General features: G+C 35.4%; 2 protein-coding genes across 2 annotated transcripts; one reads left to right on the top strand and one right to left on the bottom strand.

Moving 5' to 3' along the window:
- Positions 1-4,236: 4,236 nt before the first annotated feature.
- On the top strand, positions 4,237-7,387 carry LOC136804905 (uncharacterized). The gene is made up of 4 exons (XM_067061421.1): positions 4,237-4,510; positions 5,677-5,917; positions 6,126-6,268; positions 7,169-7,387. The coding sequence occupies exons 1-4, from the start codon at positions 4,477-4,479 to the stop codon at positions 7,249-7,251; spliced, it is 501 nt and encodes a 166-aa protein (XP_066917522.1). The 5' UTR covers positions 4,237-4,476; the 3' UTR covers positions 7,252-7,387.
- A 392-nt stretch (positions 7,388-7,779) lies between these two features.
- On the bottom strand, positions 7,780-12,162 carry LOC136804895 (dnaJ homolog subfamily A member 2-like). Its single transcript, XM_067061409.1, has 11 exons — positions 12,082-12,162; positions 11,793-11,901; positions 11,430-11,528; positions 11,141-11,312; positions 10,858-10,991; positions 10,360-10,436; positions 10,066-10,131; positions 9,488-9,686; positions 9,024-9,151; positions 8,619-8,730; positions 7,780-8,375 (listed from the first exon to the last, which is right to left on the bottom strand). Exons 2-11 carry the CDS (start codon positions 11,800-11,802, stop codon positions 8,275-8,277), a joined length of 1,098 nt encoding a protein of 365 aa, XP_066917510.1. The 5' UTR covers positions 11,803-11,901; positions 12,082-12,162; the 3' UTR covers positions 7,780-8,274.
- Between the last annotated feature and the right edge of the window lie 1,489 nt (positions 12,163-13,651).

A 13,651-nucleotide genomic window follows, 5' to 3' on the forward strand; every position in this document is an offset into this window, starting at 1 on the left:
AAAAATTTTGACCTTTGGATTTTGCCTGGGGAAAATAGAAATGTCCCAAAAAAGGGATGTTCCACCAGTGGGATTTTAGGGGAATTTTTCCTGAGGTATAAGCATCCTATAGAGAAGGTCTGGAGCAAGTTTCAGCTAGATCTTATTTTTTTCCTACAAACACAGTTCCTGTTATTTTTGTAACACGACCACACTACAACTTCTGTCTCAGTTAAAGACTATAGAATATTATGAGAGAAAATTAACCTTCCAATAGTTTTAAACTAAAAATAGGCGCAAAAAATAATTTAACCACCATTTTAGAATTTTTGCACCATAAATTGACGAGTTAATTAACTCGTAAGATTAAGGTGCACCATAAATTGACGAGTTAATTAACTCGTCAGTTTAAGGTGAACCATAAATTGTCGAGTTAAATTATCTACTTGTGACGTCATAATTTCCCATTGATGACGTCACATTTAACGTAACTCGTGTTTTTTGTAACTCGTGTTTTTTAACTCGTGTTTTCCGAGCCTCTACCTGATTCCTTATCTGGCACCCGATGTAGAAATTTTCTTCCGACACGCTAAAGCTCTGAAGGTCGGGAAAATTTTCAACATCTGGAAGAAATAGGCCATTTCACAGTCGCAAAGCGTAATGGGTAATCAGGACCACTGTGCGCTAATAACGACTTACTATTGGTCCAAAGTTTTGAAAAAAATTGAAGATTTTTGCGTCTAGCCAATGGGAAGCCGTAATGGAGGCGCAATCAGTCCTGATTACCCATGATCCATTTCGACCGTGAAATGGCCTTCGGAATTTCGCCTGACCGCGTAATTTTTTAGAAAGATGGGCCCGAGTGCAATTTGGACAGGGAAGGTGTCATGGCCGACAAAATTTGGGTCAGAAAAAACTTCAAAAGGTTTCACGAAATAAATTCAAATACAAAACTTTTTGGAGAAGGAATCATGCAAAATATTATCATTCTTTTCACAAGGAGGGCATGTAGAAATACTCAAATAAGTATTTTTCCTTCTTTAAACTGATCACAGAAGCAAAAACAAAATAGAAATAACATTGTACACAAAAAGCCTGAAAGAAGAGAAAAGTCAATCATCATCTATAATAACACTAAAAGAAAAACTAAAGCTATAGAAAATGAATACTAACCCTCAATGAACACTTTTGTGAAGTTTGATAAAGATTTTATCCAAAAAACGTCAGTTCTGGAACACTGAAGTCGGTTTGTCGGTTGTCGGCCGGACGTGTCGGCCGGTGGACAACAGTTATATTTGGAGGACGGTCTAAGATAGATAACAACATGGAAGTTACTGATAAAAGCCTAAGCCCATAGGAACATACCTGCTTTAGTTTCTTTGGTCTTTGAATGGTATAAAATTTGAGAAAGTGCAGAAAAAATCAGCCATCAAAACAAACAAAAACAAAAGTTATGATTATCAACTTTTCTGTGGTAGAAACACATTTTTTGGGTTGGTGCACATACAGAAATTACACTGGATACTAAAACTAATATTCAGGGAGTGATAAGTACAGTTAAACTATAAAAAATCCATCAAAATAAACCAAAAACAACCATGCAGCACACATTTTTTGAAAATTACATCAGCCATGTTGTTTGTAATTTTTGCCGACATACTCATGACGTGGTAACTAACGACAGTGATTTGACGGTCTTTTTGAGGCGCCAGATCTCAAAAAAACAATTTTTGAGCGTTCAGCACGGCCCCGAAAATGAGGAGGGCTAAACTTATGTCGGCACATCAATGGATGACTACTATTTCTCTCCGATGGTATATTGGCCCGCTCCTCCATCGGAATATCAGATAACCTGATTCCCTAATAATTTTGTGCTAGTTTTGCACTCGGTTTTGCGCGGGAGGCTCTTCTCGGCCTGTGGAGGCGAGTGTGGCAATGGGCCATCCGATGCAAGATCCGATGGCCCTTATTTCTTATACTTACACGTTTGGATGGACAGTCAAGTCGTCTTGTATCAAGTTATAATAAAACTAGCCGTTCAGCAGACCATTGAGTTTAAAGTCCGAAGGGCTAGAGTTCAATCTCTAACCTTTCTCCGGCAAGAAAAAGTGAAGCCTTGAAAAATGCGCCGCATTTTTGACGACAGATTGAATCTAGCAATTCCTTTGTTTACGATTGATATTTTTTTCGAGATTTAGCGGTAAATTTTAGTTTCAATCTGTCATTTGTGTAAAAACCAGGCGAGCCGCTCAAGGCCGCGCAACTTTGGTAGGATTTGTTGGCTTCAAATCCTACCAAAGAGATTGACTTCTAGCCTTCGGCTTCTACTTCATTGGTTCAGGTTACCGTGAGGGGCGTGAGTATCACAGCTTGAATAAATATCGAGTTAATATTTTCAGGCGTTCAGGCGTAGACGATGCTATCATCCGTTTAGAGGGTCAGTAAACGCGGGAAAAAATATATAACCGCAGAGTCAGGGAGTCAGCAGGGCGGTTTACGGGAAAAGTAGTGGCGTAGAGTTTCGGAACAAAACGCTGTAAACACCTTATTCGCCACTGTTTACTCCTCCCCGAACTGAAGTCCGTTTTCAAATTCATCCCCCCCCCCGAATTATTCCCTTTTTAGCGATAATGTGTAGACGATAGGATCGTCTAGTTCAGACGATACTCTGCTGCAATCAAATTTTTCTCGCTTTCTAATATGTTATCATATCACGAGTTTTAATAAAGTCTTTTCGTGCTGGATGTCTATTGCCTTGCTTCCCAGAAACCCCGATCTTCTATTTGTAAGTCAAGAATAAAAAGTATTCAACAAATAACAGGTTTCAAAATCTGAGCCGAAGTGCTTACAAAGAAAAACTCTCAGGTAAATTGAGTATTTCTCTCCGCATCAAAACAAATAAATGGATACGAAGACGATAAAGTTTAAAGTGTTTTGATTAATCTATGGGTAGTGAAAGTTTATTTGTGGGATTTTAGAGTTGTTTTTTAGATGACCGTGTGTTTACTTTACTCAACGAGTATTTCCTTAACATGAAAGCATATTGAAACAGTTGTTTTTTTATGTAAAGGAGTTACATTTCTATTACTTCTGTGTCTCTCTATGACCGTGTGTTGTCAAATTCAAGTTGAGAAACATGGAGTGATTATGTGAGAAGAAAAAATGGTGGTTGCTAAAAGTTTGTAAACTCTTGGATGGAATTTTATGAGGAAACAAGTCTGAGTAAAAACTGTTTTAAAAGTATAGATCAAGAAAGATTTGGCGCAATGGTGGGTTTCCAATTGAAGGGGCGGGTCACCAATAAGGTGAAATAAAAAGAGGTGAAATGGGCTATTAAAACCCCCTTCTCACAGACCCACTGTGACCCCTTTCCACTGGAAAAATTGATCAAAATATCGTCCCCGGTGGAAAATTATTCTCTAATTTTTGTCGTCACTGAAAATAGTCAAATAAACCAATCCTCACTACAAAATATTATGCTATTTTTCCCATCCACATTGAATTTTCTGACTTGAAAAAAAAAAAATTCTCCAGTCATAAAAAATATTGGAATATCAATTCCCATCAACGAAGTTTCAGTGTGTTATTTCCCCCGGGGGGAGGGGGGGTACTTAGGCAAATGGAGGGTACGTTATGTGCCCTTAAGGGTACCTTTTTTGGACTTCCAAAGTCCCGCTAAGGGTCGGAAACATCAGAAAATCAAATTTCAGTCCCACTAAGGGTCGGAAAAATAGGAAAATTTCAACTTTTTACCCCCTAAAAGATCGAAATTGGTCAAAATTGGTCAAGTTTGTCCCGCTAAGGGTCGTAAAATTCGCAAAATTTTCCTTGGTTTTCTCTTTTTTAGTCCCGGTAAGGGTCCAAAGTTCGAAAGTCGGGCGGCACCCCTCCCCTCGTCAGCTCGCAACCCTAGTACCCCCCCGCGGTTATTTCTATCCCCATTGGCTGAAAAAATCCTACCGGGTCTATGAGAAGGGGGTGTATTAAAGAAAGATTTACAAGGAAATTTCAGGTAAATGCAAGGGGCACCTTAAAATTAACTTTTTTTAAAGATGGGTAGTACGCTGTTAAAAATGATCACTTAGACGATCATGGCCTAATCCAAATCTAAATCATAATAATAAATTTTGATCATGTCTAAAATATTCCAAAGAAACCTAAAGAAAAATGGATGTAATTTAGGATTGTGAAAGGCTTAACAAGAGTAGCAATCTATCAGATTTACACTCGACTTAAAAAGCATGCTAAATCCTACTGATCACTTTATCCCTATATCTCCATTAGTTACAGTTACAAAACTTCAAACAGAATCATCAAAACTTCATGCTTCATAGTCTTTGATGTCACACAGTTAATCATTGAGTATTTGATGCATACAAGAAAAAATTCAAAAATTCAATATGTTGCTGGAGGCTTGTGTTGTACATTGAAATTTGTTTTTTGGATGGTGGTTTTGGGTTGTAGTACAGAGCAAAATAGAGCGAACATTTGATGTAAATGGCAGCTCTGTTAAGTGAAACCAAACGAATCGGTAAATTTTCTTTTTCTATGTAATAATAGGTTCCTTTCCATAAAATTACATGCTTTTGAAGCCTTTAGATGTTCTTAACTTTTTGGACTAAAAAGCCTAAAAATGTTCTTAACTTGTTCTTAAGATTTTGGCCATCGAAGCGTTATGTTCTTATATAGTTTGTTCTCATAAGAAAACGTGTAACTGACAAAAGAGAAGTGGGTTAATGTCCGCCAATCAGGAACATGTTTTTTATTATAAAACCTCCAAAATCTTTGAAGCCTTCGGATGTTCGGAAATTTTTAGTTTTGAGCCTAAAAATGTTCTTGAAATTTCACCATTTTGTGAGTGTTTTTGATGCAATTTCCCTAAGAAAATGGGTGTTTTAGGGTCCATAAATCCATAAAAAGTTCCTAATTTGTTCTTCATGTTTTGGCTATTCTTATATAGTTTGTTGTTATTAAAAACGTGTATCTGGTCTCCATTTCTTAGAAGAGTTTAAACACCATTCTAACGGGTAAGGGGTACACTATGTAACACATTCTTTTGACTTTAACCAACAGTAGGAACCTTGGAGCGCCGCGACCCATGCACCAATTGACATCGCCCATACATGCGGTACAATCGGGCATAGGCTTTCGTGATTGAGTTTTCCTTGGAGTTGCCCTCAAGAATATTCAGTTTTTGTATTTCTAGCCTTTCTGTGATTCGTGTTTTGAAAGCGTGCCAATAAACATTAAGGAAAAACAAACCACTCCACTGCTCTTTAGAAATACTTAAAGACTTAACACTTTTAAAAGCTACCTTAAAGGAAGAAATTTTGGCGGGAATTTAATTTGGTGGAAGGTCGAAAAAAGTTTTTTAGAGGGAAATTAATTTGGCGGATGGATGAAAAAACTAAATTTGGCGGGAATTTAATTTTGCGTTTGCTGAAAAATGTATCCTTAAAATGGCATAAAAACAGCAAAAAAATATATGCAAAAACACCTTAAAAGAGATCATATTTTCAAAAAGTTTAATTTGGCGGGAATTTAATTTGGCGGATGGTGGAAAAAAGAAATTTTGGCAGCAGGAACTTAATTTGGCCAAATCCGCCAAATTTTCTTTCCGCCAAAATTTCCTCCTTTTAGGTAATCAAGATTTTGAGACGTTTTTACCTTAATTATCTCTCTCTTTTCCGTTTTTAGTATGCATTCGCTTGGCAATAGTATTGTTTATTGCCTCCTTTTCGATACTATTTACAAGCTTGGACAGTAACCTATTACTAAATGCCGGTGTTGGATTATGGGCAGCGGGATTTATAACACTCTCAAGCATATTGTTACTGATACCTTTGGCAAGAAGGACGTGTTACGTTTTGTTAGTGCATCTGAACTTATCCATCTTGGGCACGCTGACGGGTATCGTGGTCAATGCATTTACACTGAGGTAAGGAATTTTGTTCACAGAATTTTTATAATATCCCACCACCTATGAGAAGTGGCTTTTTTGCAACATCACCTTCAAATAGGGGGAATTCTGAGATACGATACTTTTTATTAACGGATAGCATATTTTTTTCAAAGATTACAGAACAAATATGATTTTTTGAATTGACTTGACTTTAAGGTAATATTCATTCTACTTCTTCACATAGGAAGTTGTTGTGGGAGAAGGACTATAAGCTATCAATAGAAGCATGTACAATTTTATTAGGTGTCACTCTCGTCCTGATGTGCATCGAGATTTTCATATCAATTTATTTGATATGTTCTTCATTTCAAAAAACGAAAAGTCAAGGTAAATTCTACATGACTTATACATCAAAGTATATGCTTATTTACTTTTTATTCTCACGCGACAATGACCCTTTAGTACCGAAAAAATGTTGACTTACTAGTACTTAGACTTTGGTTTTAACCTATGCAAAAGTGGGTATTCTTGGGTAACTAGCCCAATGTGTATATTGAATATACAGGTAAATACTTGGTCACAAATCAAAATACACTTACATTGATTGACCTTTCAGATATCCAAATTCCTCATCTTTTGATCCAGGGGAGGGGGGGGGGGTGAAGCAGTTAGTACAAGACATCATGCCAGTTAGTACCGTGGGTGGAGTGCCATATGAATTGGATAAAATCACTTAGTACTCAGATGTACTAACTGCAAAAAAGGGTGGTCCCTTGCTAAAAATTTGCCAAATTTTGGTACTAACTGTGTAAAAATAGGATTTTGTGAGAAAATTTAAAAAAAAGACCGTATTTTACCAAAAAGAATTTTTGGGAAGTAGATTTTTTTTTCAAATCTTAAAAACAATTTGCTGGTTGCAATAGAAATTTGATTTTCTAAAATGTTGTTTTTTCCTATTGAAAGCTATGGAAAATTGAATCATTTTTTTTAAGATATTAAATTTTATTTTCTTTGATTTTATTGAATTTATTAAGGTCAAAAGCCTTTTTCAAGGCTATATTCAGTTAGTACTAACTGTACTAAGTGTACCAAGGTGGTGGTGTTACTAACTTCTTCCGAGAAAGCAGTTAGTAGGCATGATGTCTTGTACTAACTGCTTCACCCCCCCCTGTTTGATCTCCAAATTCAAACATATGCCAAAATGTCTTGCAAATTTTAGTTTATTTTTCATCATTTTATACATTTTCACTAAAAATAAAAGAACAATTACTATTTTTTCCATCTTAGGTATTACGTTGTTGGAAAACAAAGGTTCAGAGGCCAAGGAGGGTTTACTGTTACATCAAGACCAAAAATTCAAAGAGACGTAACTGCAAAACTATTTACAAAATATGTAGTATTAGAAACTATAATTGATTTAGATCTATATCAAAACCTGTATTTTGACCATTATTTTTATATTCACCTGTAAATATATTAACTCATATAAAAAGTAGTACAATTGAAGGAACCCATTGACTATCTTTTTTTCCTCGGGACTCAGTGAAGTAGGTAAGAGTAACACAACCCAAATTATAACTCTTTTCATCCTTTGAAAGTTATCCTCAATACCCAAAAAAGCAATCTAGGAAGGAAGAGTGGCGCCCTCCCCTACCATCGGATAGACTTCGAGTCGTCTACAACTGCGAGACGTACTACTATCGATTATTTTCTTGTTAAAAAACTCTTACACTGCAATTCATGATATGTACCATTGCAATGTCTTCCATGGACCCAACAGCTGATTGGTTGAAAGTGACGTATTGACTGGTTTTCACTTACAACCAATCAGTTATTGGGTTCGTGGTGTAATGTCAGAAGACATTGCAATGAATAATGTTGAAAATATGACAACGATGTCAAACATTACAGTATTTTCTTTTGTTTCACTTTCTTCTTTAGAAATTAGAAATACAAGTTGACAAAATTCAGTGGTAGATAATAAATTCTTTAAAACTTTAATAAAGCTCGTCAAAAAACTTAAACTTTAAGCTTCAAACTGTACGAAGGGTAAGATCCAGGAGATGCTTTTTTATCGCATTAAACCTTGGGAATAGAAGTAAGAATTGTAAGAATTTGTTGAGAATGGAAAAAAGTTTAATGTAAAAATTCAAGTCAGGAAGGTTAAACCCTCGTATCATAAAAAATAATCCAAGACATTTTCAATTCTTCCATTAATCTCGTCTCGAAAAGGTTTTGTCACGAGGGCATTTCGTCACGTTCACCTCTATCACTATCGAAGCATCATATCAAAAATAGCCAGTCTTTCATCTTCAATTTAGGTACAGGCAGCACTCATTTACCATCCATAATATATTTTTGTCTAGGTGGAGCCTTTTTTCTCACTTCATGGTTTACTGTGTAGCGCATTGCACACCAGGGCCACCGGGATGACCCCGATGGCCTTCTTCGTCATCAGAGTCATCAGCGTACGTAGCATGTGATGCACCAGGACCTGATGGAAAACATACAGATAAATTACGTTGAATTAACTCCTCAACCGAATCAAAGAGAAGTGAGTACTCGATATCATTCAGGTAAAGTACCTATATAAGTATGAAATCTTTATGAAAGCTTTTCTGTTTCTACAGCGAAAGCTAAAATGAAGATGACTGCTAAATTCCTATTTAAACTAAAAAGCAAGCTATTTTTCAATTGAAGTTCTTAATCAAATAAAAGACTAGAGTAGAAGACGTACCTGCTTCACTTTGGTCCAGTTCGACGAGGTGACATTCTTCAATTTCTTCACCATTCTCACCATCAGGGATATCCATTATCTCTTGGCGTGGCGGCAACAGTTTGATCAACTCCTTCAAAAGAAAATTCATTTAGTACTTATATTACGTACAATACAAAAACCACAACAACCATTCAGTCTTTGACACCACAATCAATATGTCGAACGCTTTTAAAAATGATAATGGTAACTACTGGTTGTTCTAATGGCTGTTAGTTCTGCTATTATTGATCGTTGAATAAATTGAATTCAAAAGGAATTTAAAACATAAAGTAACCAACTGATTCTAGCAAGGAGTCTCTGATCTTTTTCAAATCAGCATTTCCTGCCTATTTCTATTCTGAAAACACATACAAACCATCTTACTGGTAGTTTTTCGTGAGCAAGGAAATCTTTTTCAGGGAAAACCACGTCAAAGTCGATGAAGAGGTTGCCACGATCTGATGGATCTCGGTGTCTTGGCATTCCTTCGTTCATGATGAATTTTGTGCTTCCTGAGGAAAAAAGAATCAGATAAGAAACCGAATAAGATATAATATGATAATGTTTGCTGTTTGCTATTTGCTTTTCGAAATTTTTAAAGGAAGAATCAATAGGATCAGCATTCCGTATTTTAATTATCACAAACGTTTATTCTAAATTCGGATGTATTTGAATTTAAAGTAAAAATCCACTTCTACAAAAGAGTATTTAAACAACCTGAAACAACCATACTAAATTTAAAATGGAGTATTAAAGTTACCTTCGTCCAGAACCTTGGTAAGAAAAAGAAGAATATGAGGTCAGTGTTTCTCAGCAGATTCTCTTTTTCTGACAGTCAAAGCTCTCACCTGGTTCGATGATTTTCCCTTGCGGGTGTGAGATGATCAATTCACGTCCGTCTAAATGTTTGATGGGGATTTTGAAGCCGCAGAGCGCTTCCGTTAGTCCAATGTTGAGTTTCATCATGAGGTTGTCACCTTTACGTGTGTATTGTTCGTGAGGAAGTTGTTGGACGACAATCACCACGTCACCAGTTTCAACGCCAGGCTGCCAAATAAAATTCAAAGTTAAATATATTATTTCTAAGTAACCTCGTTTGATCAGAGTCATCAGAGACATCATTTTTTCGTAGAGTTAACCACCCAAAAGGGCTCTTTGTATGAAAGGCTTAGGTTAGATGATGTCACGCAATCTAATATTGACAATTGATTCTCTAAAACTGGGTACAATACGATGTGGTGAGGAAATCCATCTTATCTAGCTGACTCAGATTGCCTCCAAATGAGTAGCACCTAACCTCAGTCTTGCTATATGCTAATATTTTCAAAAATTAACTGAAACCCTTGGTTTGGTCAGTTTTCAGGGCTACAACGTCAACAAAAAGGTTTGATTAAACTTGGAAATGGAAAGGAAGGATGTATCAAACCTGTTGATCTCCTTCTCCTCTGAAAGTGATTTTTTGACCGTCCATCATTCCTTTGTTGACGCGAACCTACATTAGGGAAAAATGTAAATAGTCTTACAAATTTCTTGTCCCCTCGATAGGAGAATAGCTCGCCAAGAAAAATGTGAGAAATATATGAGAATGTGTTCAATATCAATCTTCGATATATGGTTCAATTGCATGGTTTTTAGCTACAACCCACTGTTAGGGATTTGACAAAGTTTATTATTTCCATACTCTTATTCACTTATTCTTTTGTGATTAAGTCGTAAGTACCTCCAGTATTTTAGTTTCTTCACTGACTTTCTTTCCGAGACATTTCTTACATCTGTTTTTAGGGTCAATTACTTCGCCTGGAAACAAAGAGAATTTAGTTAAATTGACGAGTACTTCAATAAACCAAGAAGTAAGAAACATTTAAATCAGTGGTCAAAGTAGATTTTTTTCGAAAGAGCTGGTATATGGATTCCACACAGCAAATTAGCACATATTCTATGAATTTTGGTGATTTATGCACAATTTTGGAACGGAAAAGCCTTGTTATATACTTTGCTGAGACGGATAACGGAAGAAATTTTGTGGGCGATATAACACTAAAAAAACAAACAGAAAAAAAACAGAAAATTCACAACCAGACTAATTTTTTACTCTAATAAGGGTATCAGAAGTTGTTAGATGCATCATAGGTGTCTGTAAAAAAACCTTAGGAGCAGCTATTTGAGATGATTGATTTGAATATTGAAATGGAATTAGAAGAAAATGAAATCAGCATACCATCTCCTTGACAGTCTGGACACACACGTTGGACTTGTTGAACCATACCAGGACCAATGGATTGTATACTGATTTTGACGCCATTTCCATGACACGAATAACACGTTTGAACTGCATTTCCTTTACCTCCAGTTCTAATGTTAAGGTAATCAAAGGTAAACTTATGATTTCATACTGAATTTTAATATCAAACACCATGCATAAAAACCAACATAGAGACATAGAAAACAAAGAGATGACAATAATAGCAGTAGCAAGAGCAGAAACGATAATAGCTACTTACCCATCACATGATGCGCAGATGATTTTCTTTCGAAGCTTCAATTTGGAAACTTTCCCCATGTAAAGATCCTCTAGTTTCACTCTTAATGGATGCACTGTGTCTTCACCACGTCTTCGTTGATGTCTCCTTCGGCCTCCACCCATACCGCCCATACCTCCAAATGGACTGAAACCTAATAAATTAAGTCATAAATAAAATGTCTATGAGCAATAAAATTTGGAAAATATTTCAATGTCGTCACTAAAAATACAACTTCAGAGAAACTGACAAAACATTAATTCCTTCTTACCAAACATGCTATCAAAGCCGCCCATTCCGCCCATTCCACCCATTCCGCCGCCGCCGCCACCACCGCCTCCAAATATGTGGTTCAAGATATCTTCCATTCCTGAATAAAAAGTGAAATGGAAGGATTAATGTACGACAATGTTTATCAATATTAAGTCATCATTATATAGAGCGAGCAATATAATATTGGGGAATCAATTGCATTTAATTTAGCACAGTTTAGTAATCAACCAAATAGACATGAAATATCTTGACACAACTTCAGTCATATGAGTAACAAATTGTTATTGAACATTCTAAATTTTAAGCAGAGTTCAGGAACATTGTTACTTCAAGCTATGGAAAGAAAAATCATCTTTCTCACCTGCTCCCATACCTCCACCTTCTTGAAGGCCCTTCTCTCCATATCTGTCATACAAGTCACGTTTTTTCTGATCGGTCAAAACTTCATGGGCAACTGAAATTTCTTTGAACTGAAATGGAAATTTGAAGGAATATCATTTAAAAATGGGTCACTGAGCTGCACTGAGTAGAGTTTAAAAAATAATTGGTCTTTAAACTGCACTTACATGACCGAATACAAAGCAACATATTCTTTAAAATTATTAGAATGGTAGAAAAATCTTAGCTCCTAAAGTAAACATTAGCCATACCTTATCTTCAAACTCAGCCCCAGCTTTGTCTGGATGATATTGTCGTGCTAACCTTTTGTATTGCTGAAATTAAAAAAAAAGATTACATTATACACTTTTATCAATAATGTCACTCCAAGGAGTAGAACAGTTCATTCATTTGTGTTTCACTGTACTACACCAAGACCTCACTTCTTATTTTAGTACAGTAAGAATAGACATTTTAACATCTTTTTTTTTAAATAACATTCAACTCAAAAAACAGCCTTTAAAGGGGCCTCTCAACAATGAAAAATGCCCCTAAATAAATTTTTATTCTTTCAGAAATAAAAAAAATCCTTAACTCTATAAACTCACTGTTTCCTAAAAGAATTGTTTAATCGCAAGTTCTAACCATGACCATTAACTTTTTAGTATATTAAAATTGATCTACATGAGCAGAGCTTTGATATAAACCGCCTGGAATGTGAAACTTATCCTATCATAATTAGGGGTTCTACTATTAGATTCTACTTCCCAGACTAAGATTCCACTAAGGCCAAAAAGAAAAATAGTCTTGTTTCTGGAAATGCGGGTGAGTGACCACATATATTTTTTATTACATTTTTAGATTTTCTTTACAGTCTTGATTTTTTCTTTTTGAAACACAAAAATTATATGTGCATGTTTTGCTTTGTAAGAACGTTTGTTGTCTTTTCTGTATAGTATTTACTCTGCTACAAAACTTTTGTTGTGCTTTCTTGAGAAAACGTTTAGCTTTCTTGTCTGAAATATTCAGTTCGTAAGAAAATTATTTTTTTCGACATCTGAAAAAACGAACAATTTTTTGCACCGGGGGGACTCTCACAAAAAAGTTCAACCGGCTGATTTCTGGAAACAAGACATTTTTTTTATTTTGGCCCAACTTTTCTGAAAAATGCTCCACTATTTTTCCTAGGTTAGTCAACATAAAGTTGAAAGGGGTTTTTTTCTAAAGGTATGGGAAATATTAGGTGGATTGATTAAAAGAAACTGCAGAAACTCTTCAAAGCTCATTTTAATTTTCAACTACTCAGAGGTCTTTTGCAATAAGAAAAGTGGCAGTGGAATTTTAGGCAAAAAAATGTCTTGTTTCTGGAAATTGGTCTGGTAAACTTATATTTGAAAGTCACCTAGCCGCTAAATTCTTTTTTGTGCTGTCAAAGAAAATAGAATTTTTTTCAATGTAATATTGTAAGCTAAAAAAAAAGAAAAGCATTTTCTCAAGGTAACAGAGTAAATACTATTTTTTATTTCGTGTGCCTTTGATTGCAAATATTTTATATAACTAAAATGGAAAGAGCCTTTTAAACCATGTACTGTATTGTGGTACACGCTTTTTTATAAGGAACACATTTATAAGGAACTTGAGGCTGAAAAAGGTCCAAAAAATAAGGAAATGTTAAGGAACTGCTCAGGCTGAGAATAAAAAAAACAAGTAATACTTTAATGGACCTACCTATTTATAAAACGAATAATTAGAATTTAATGGGAGTAATGTATAATTTTGGGCATTGCCATTTTACATCATTGTGCGAAAAATCATGAAAATCTGTCGAGTATAAGTTGAAAA

This window comes from Clytia hemisphaerica, unplaced genomic scaffold (genome assembly GCF_902728285.1).
Source record: "Clytia hemisphaerica strain Z4C2 unplaced genomic scaffold, Clytia hemisphaerica genome assembly, whole genome shotgun sequence".
NCBI classification, from domain to species: domain Eukaryota; kingdom Metazoa; phylum Cnidaria; class Hydrozoa; order Leptothecata; family Clytiidae; genus Clytia; species Clytia hemisphaerica.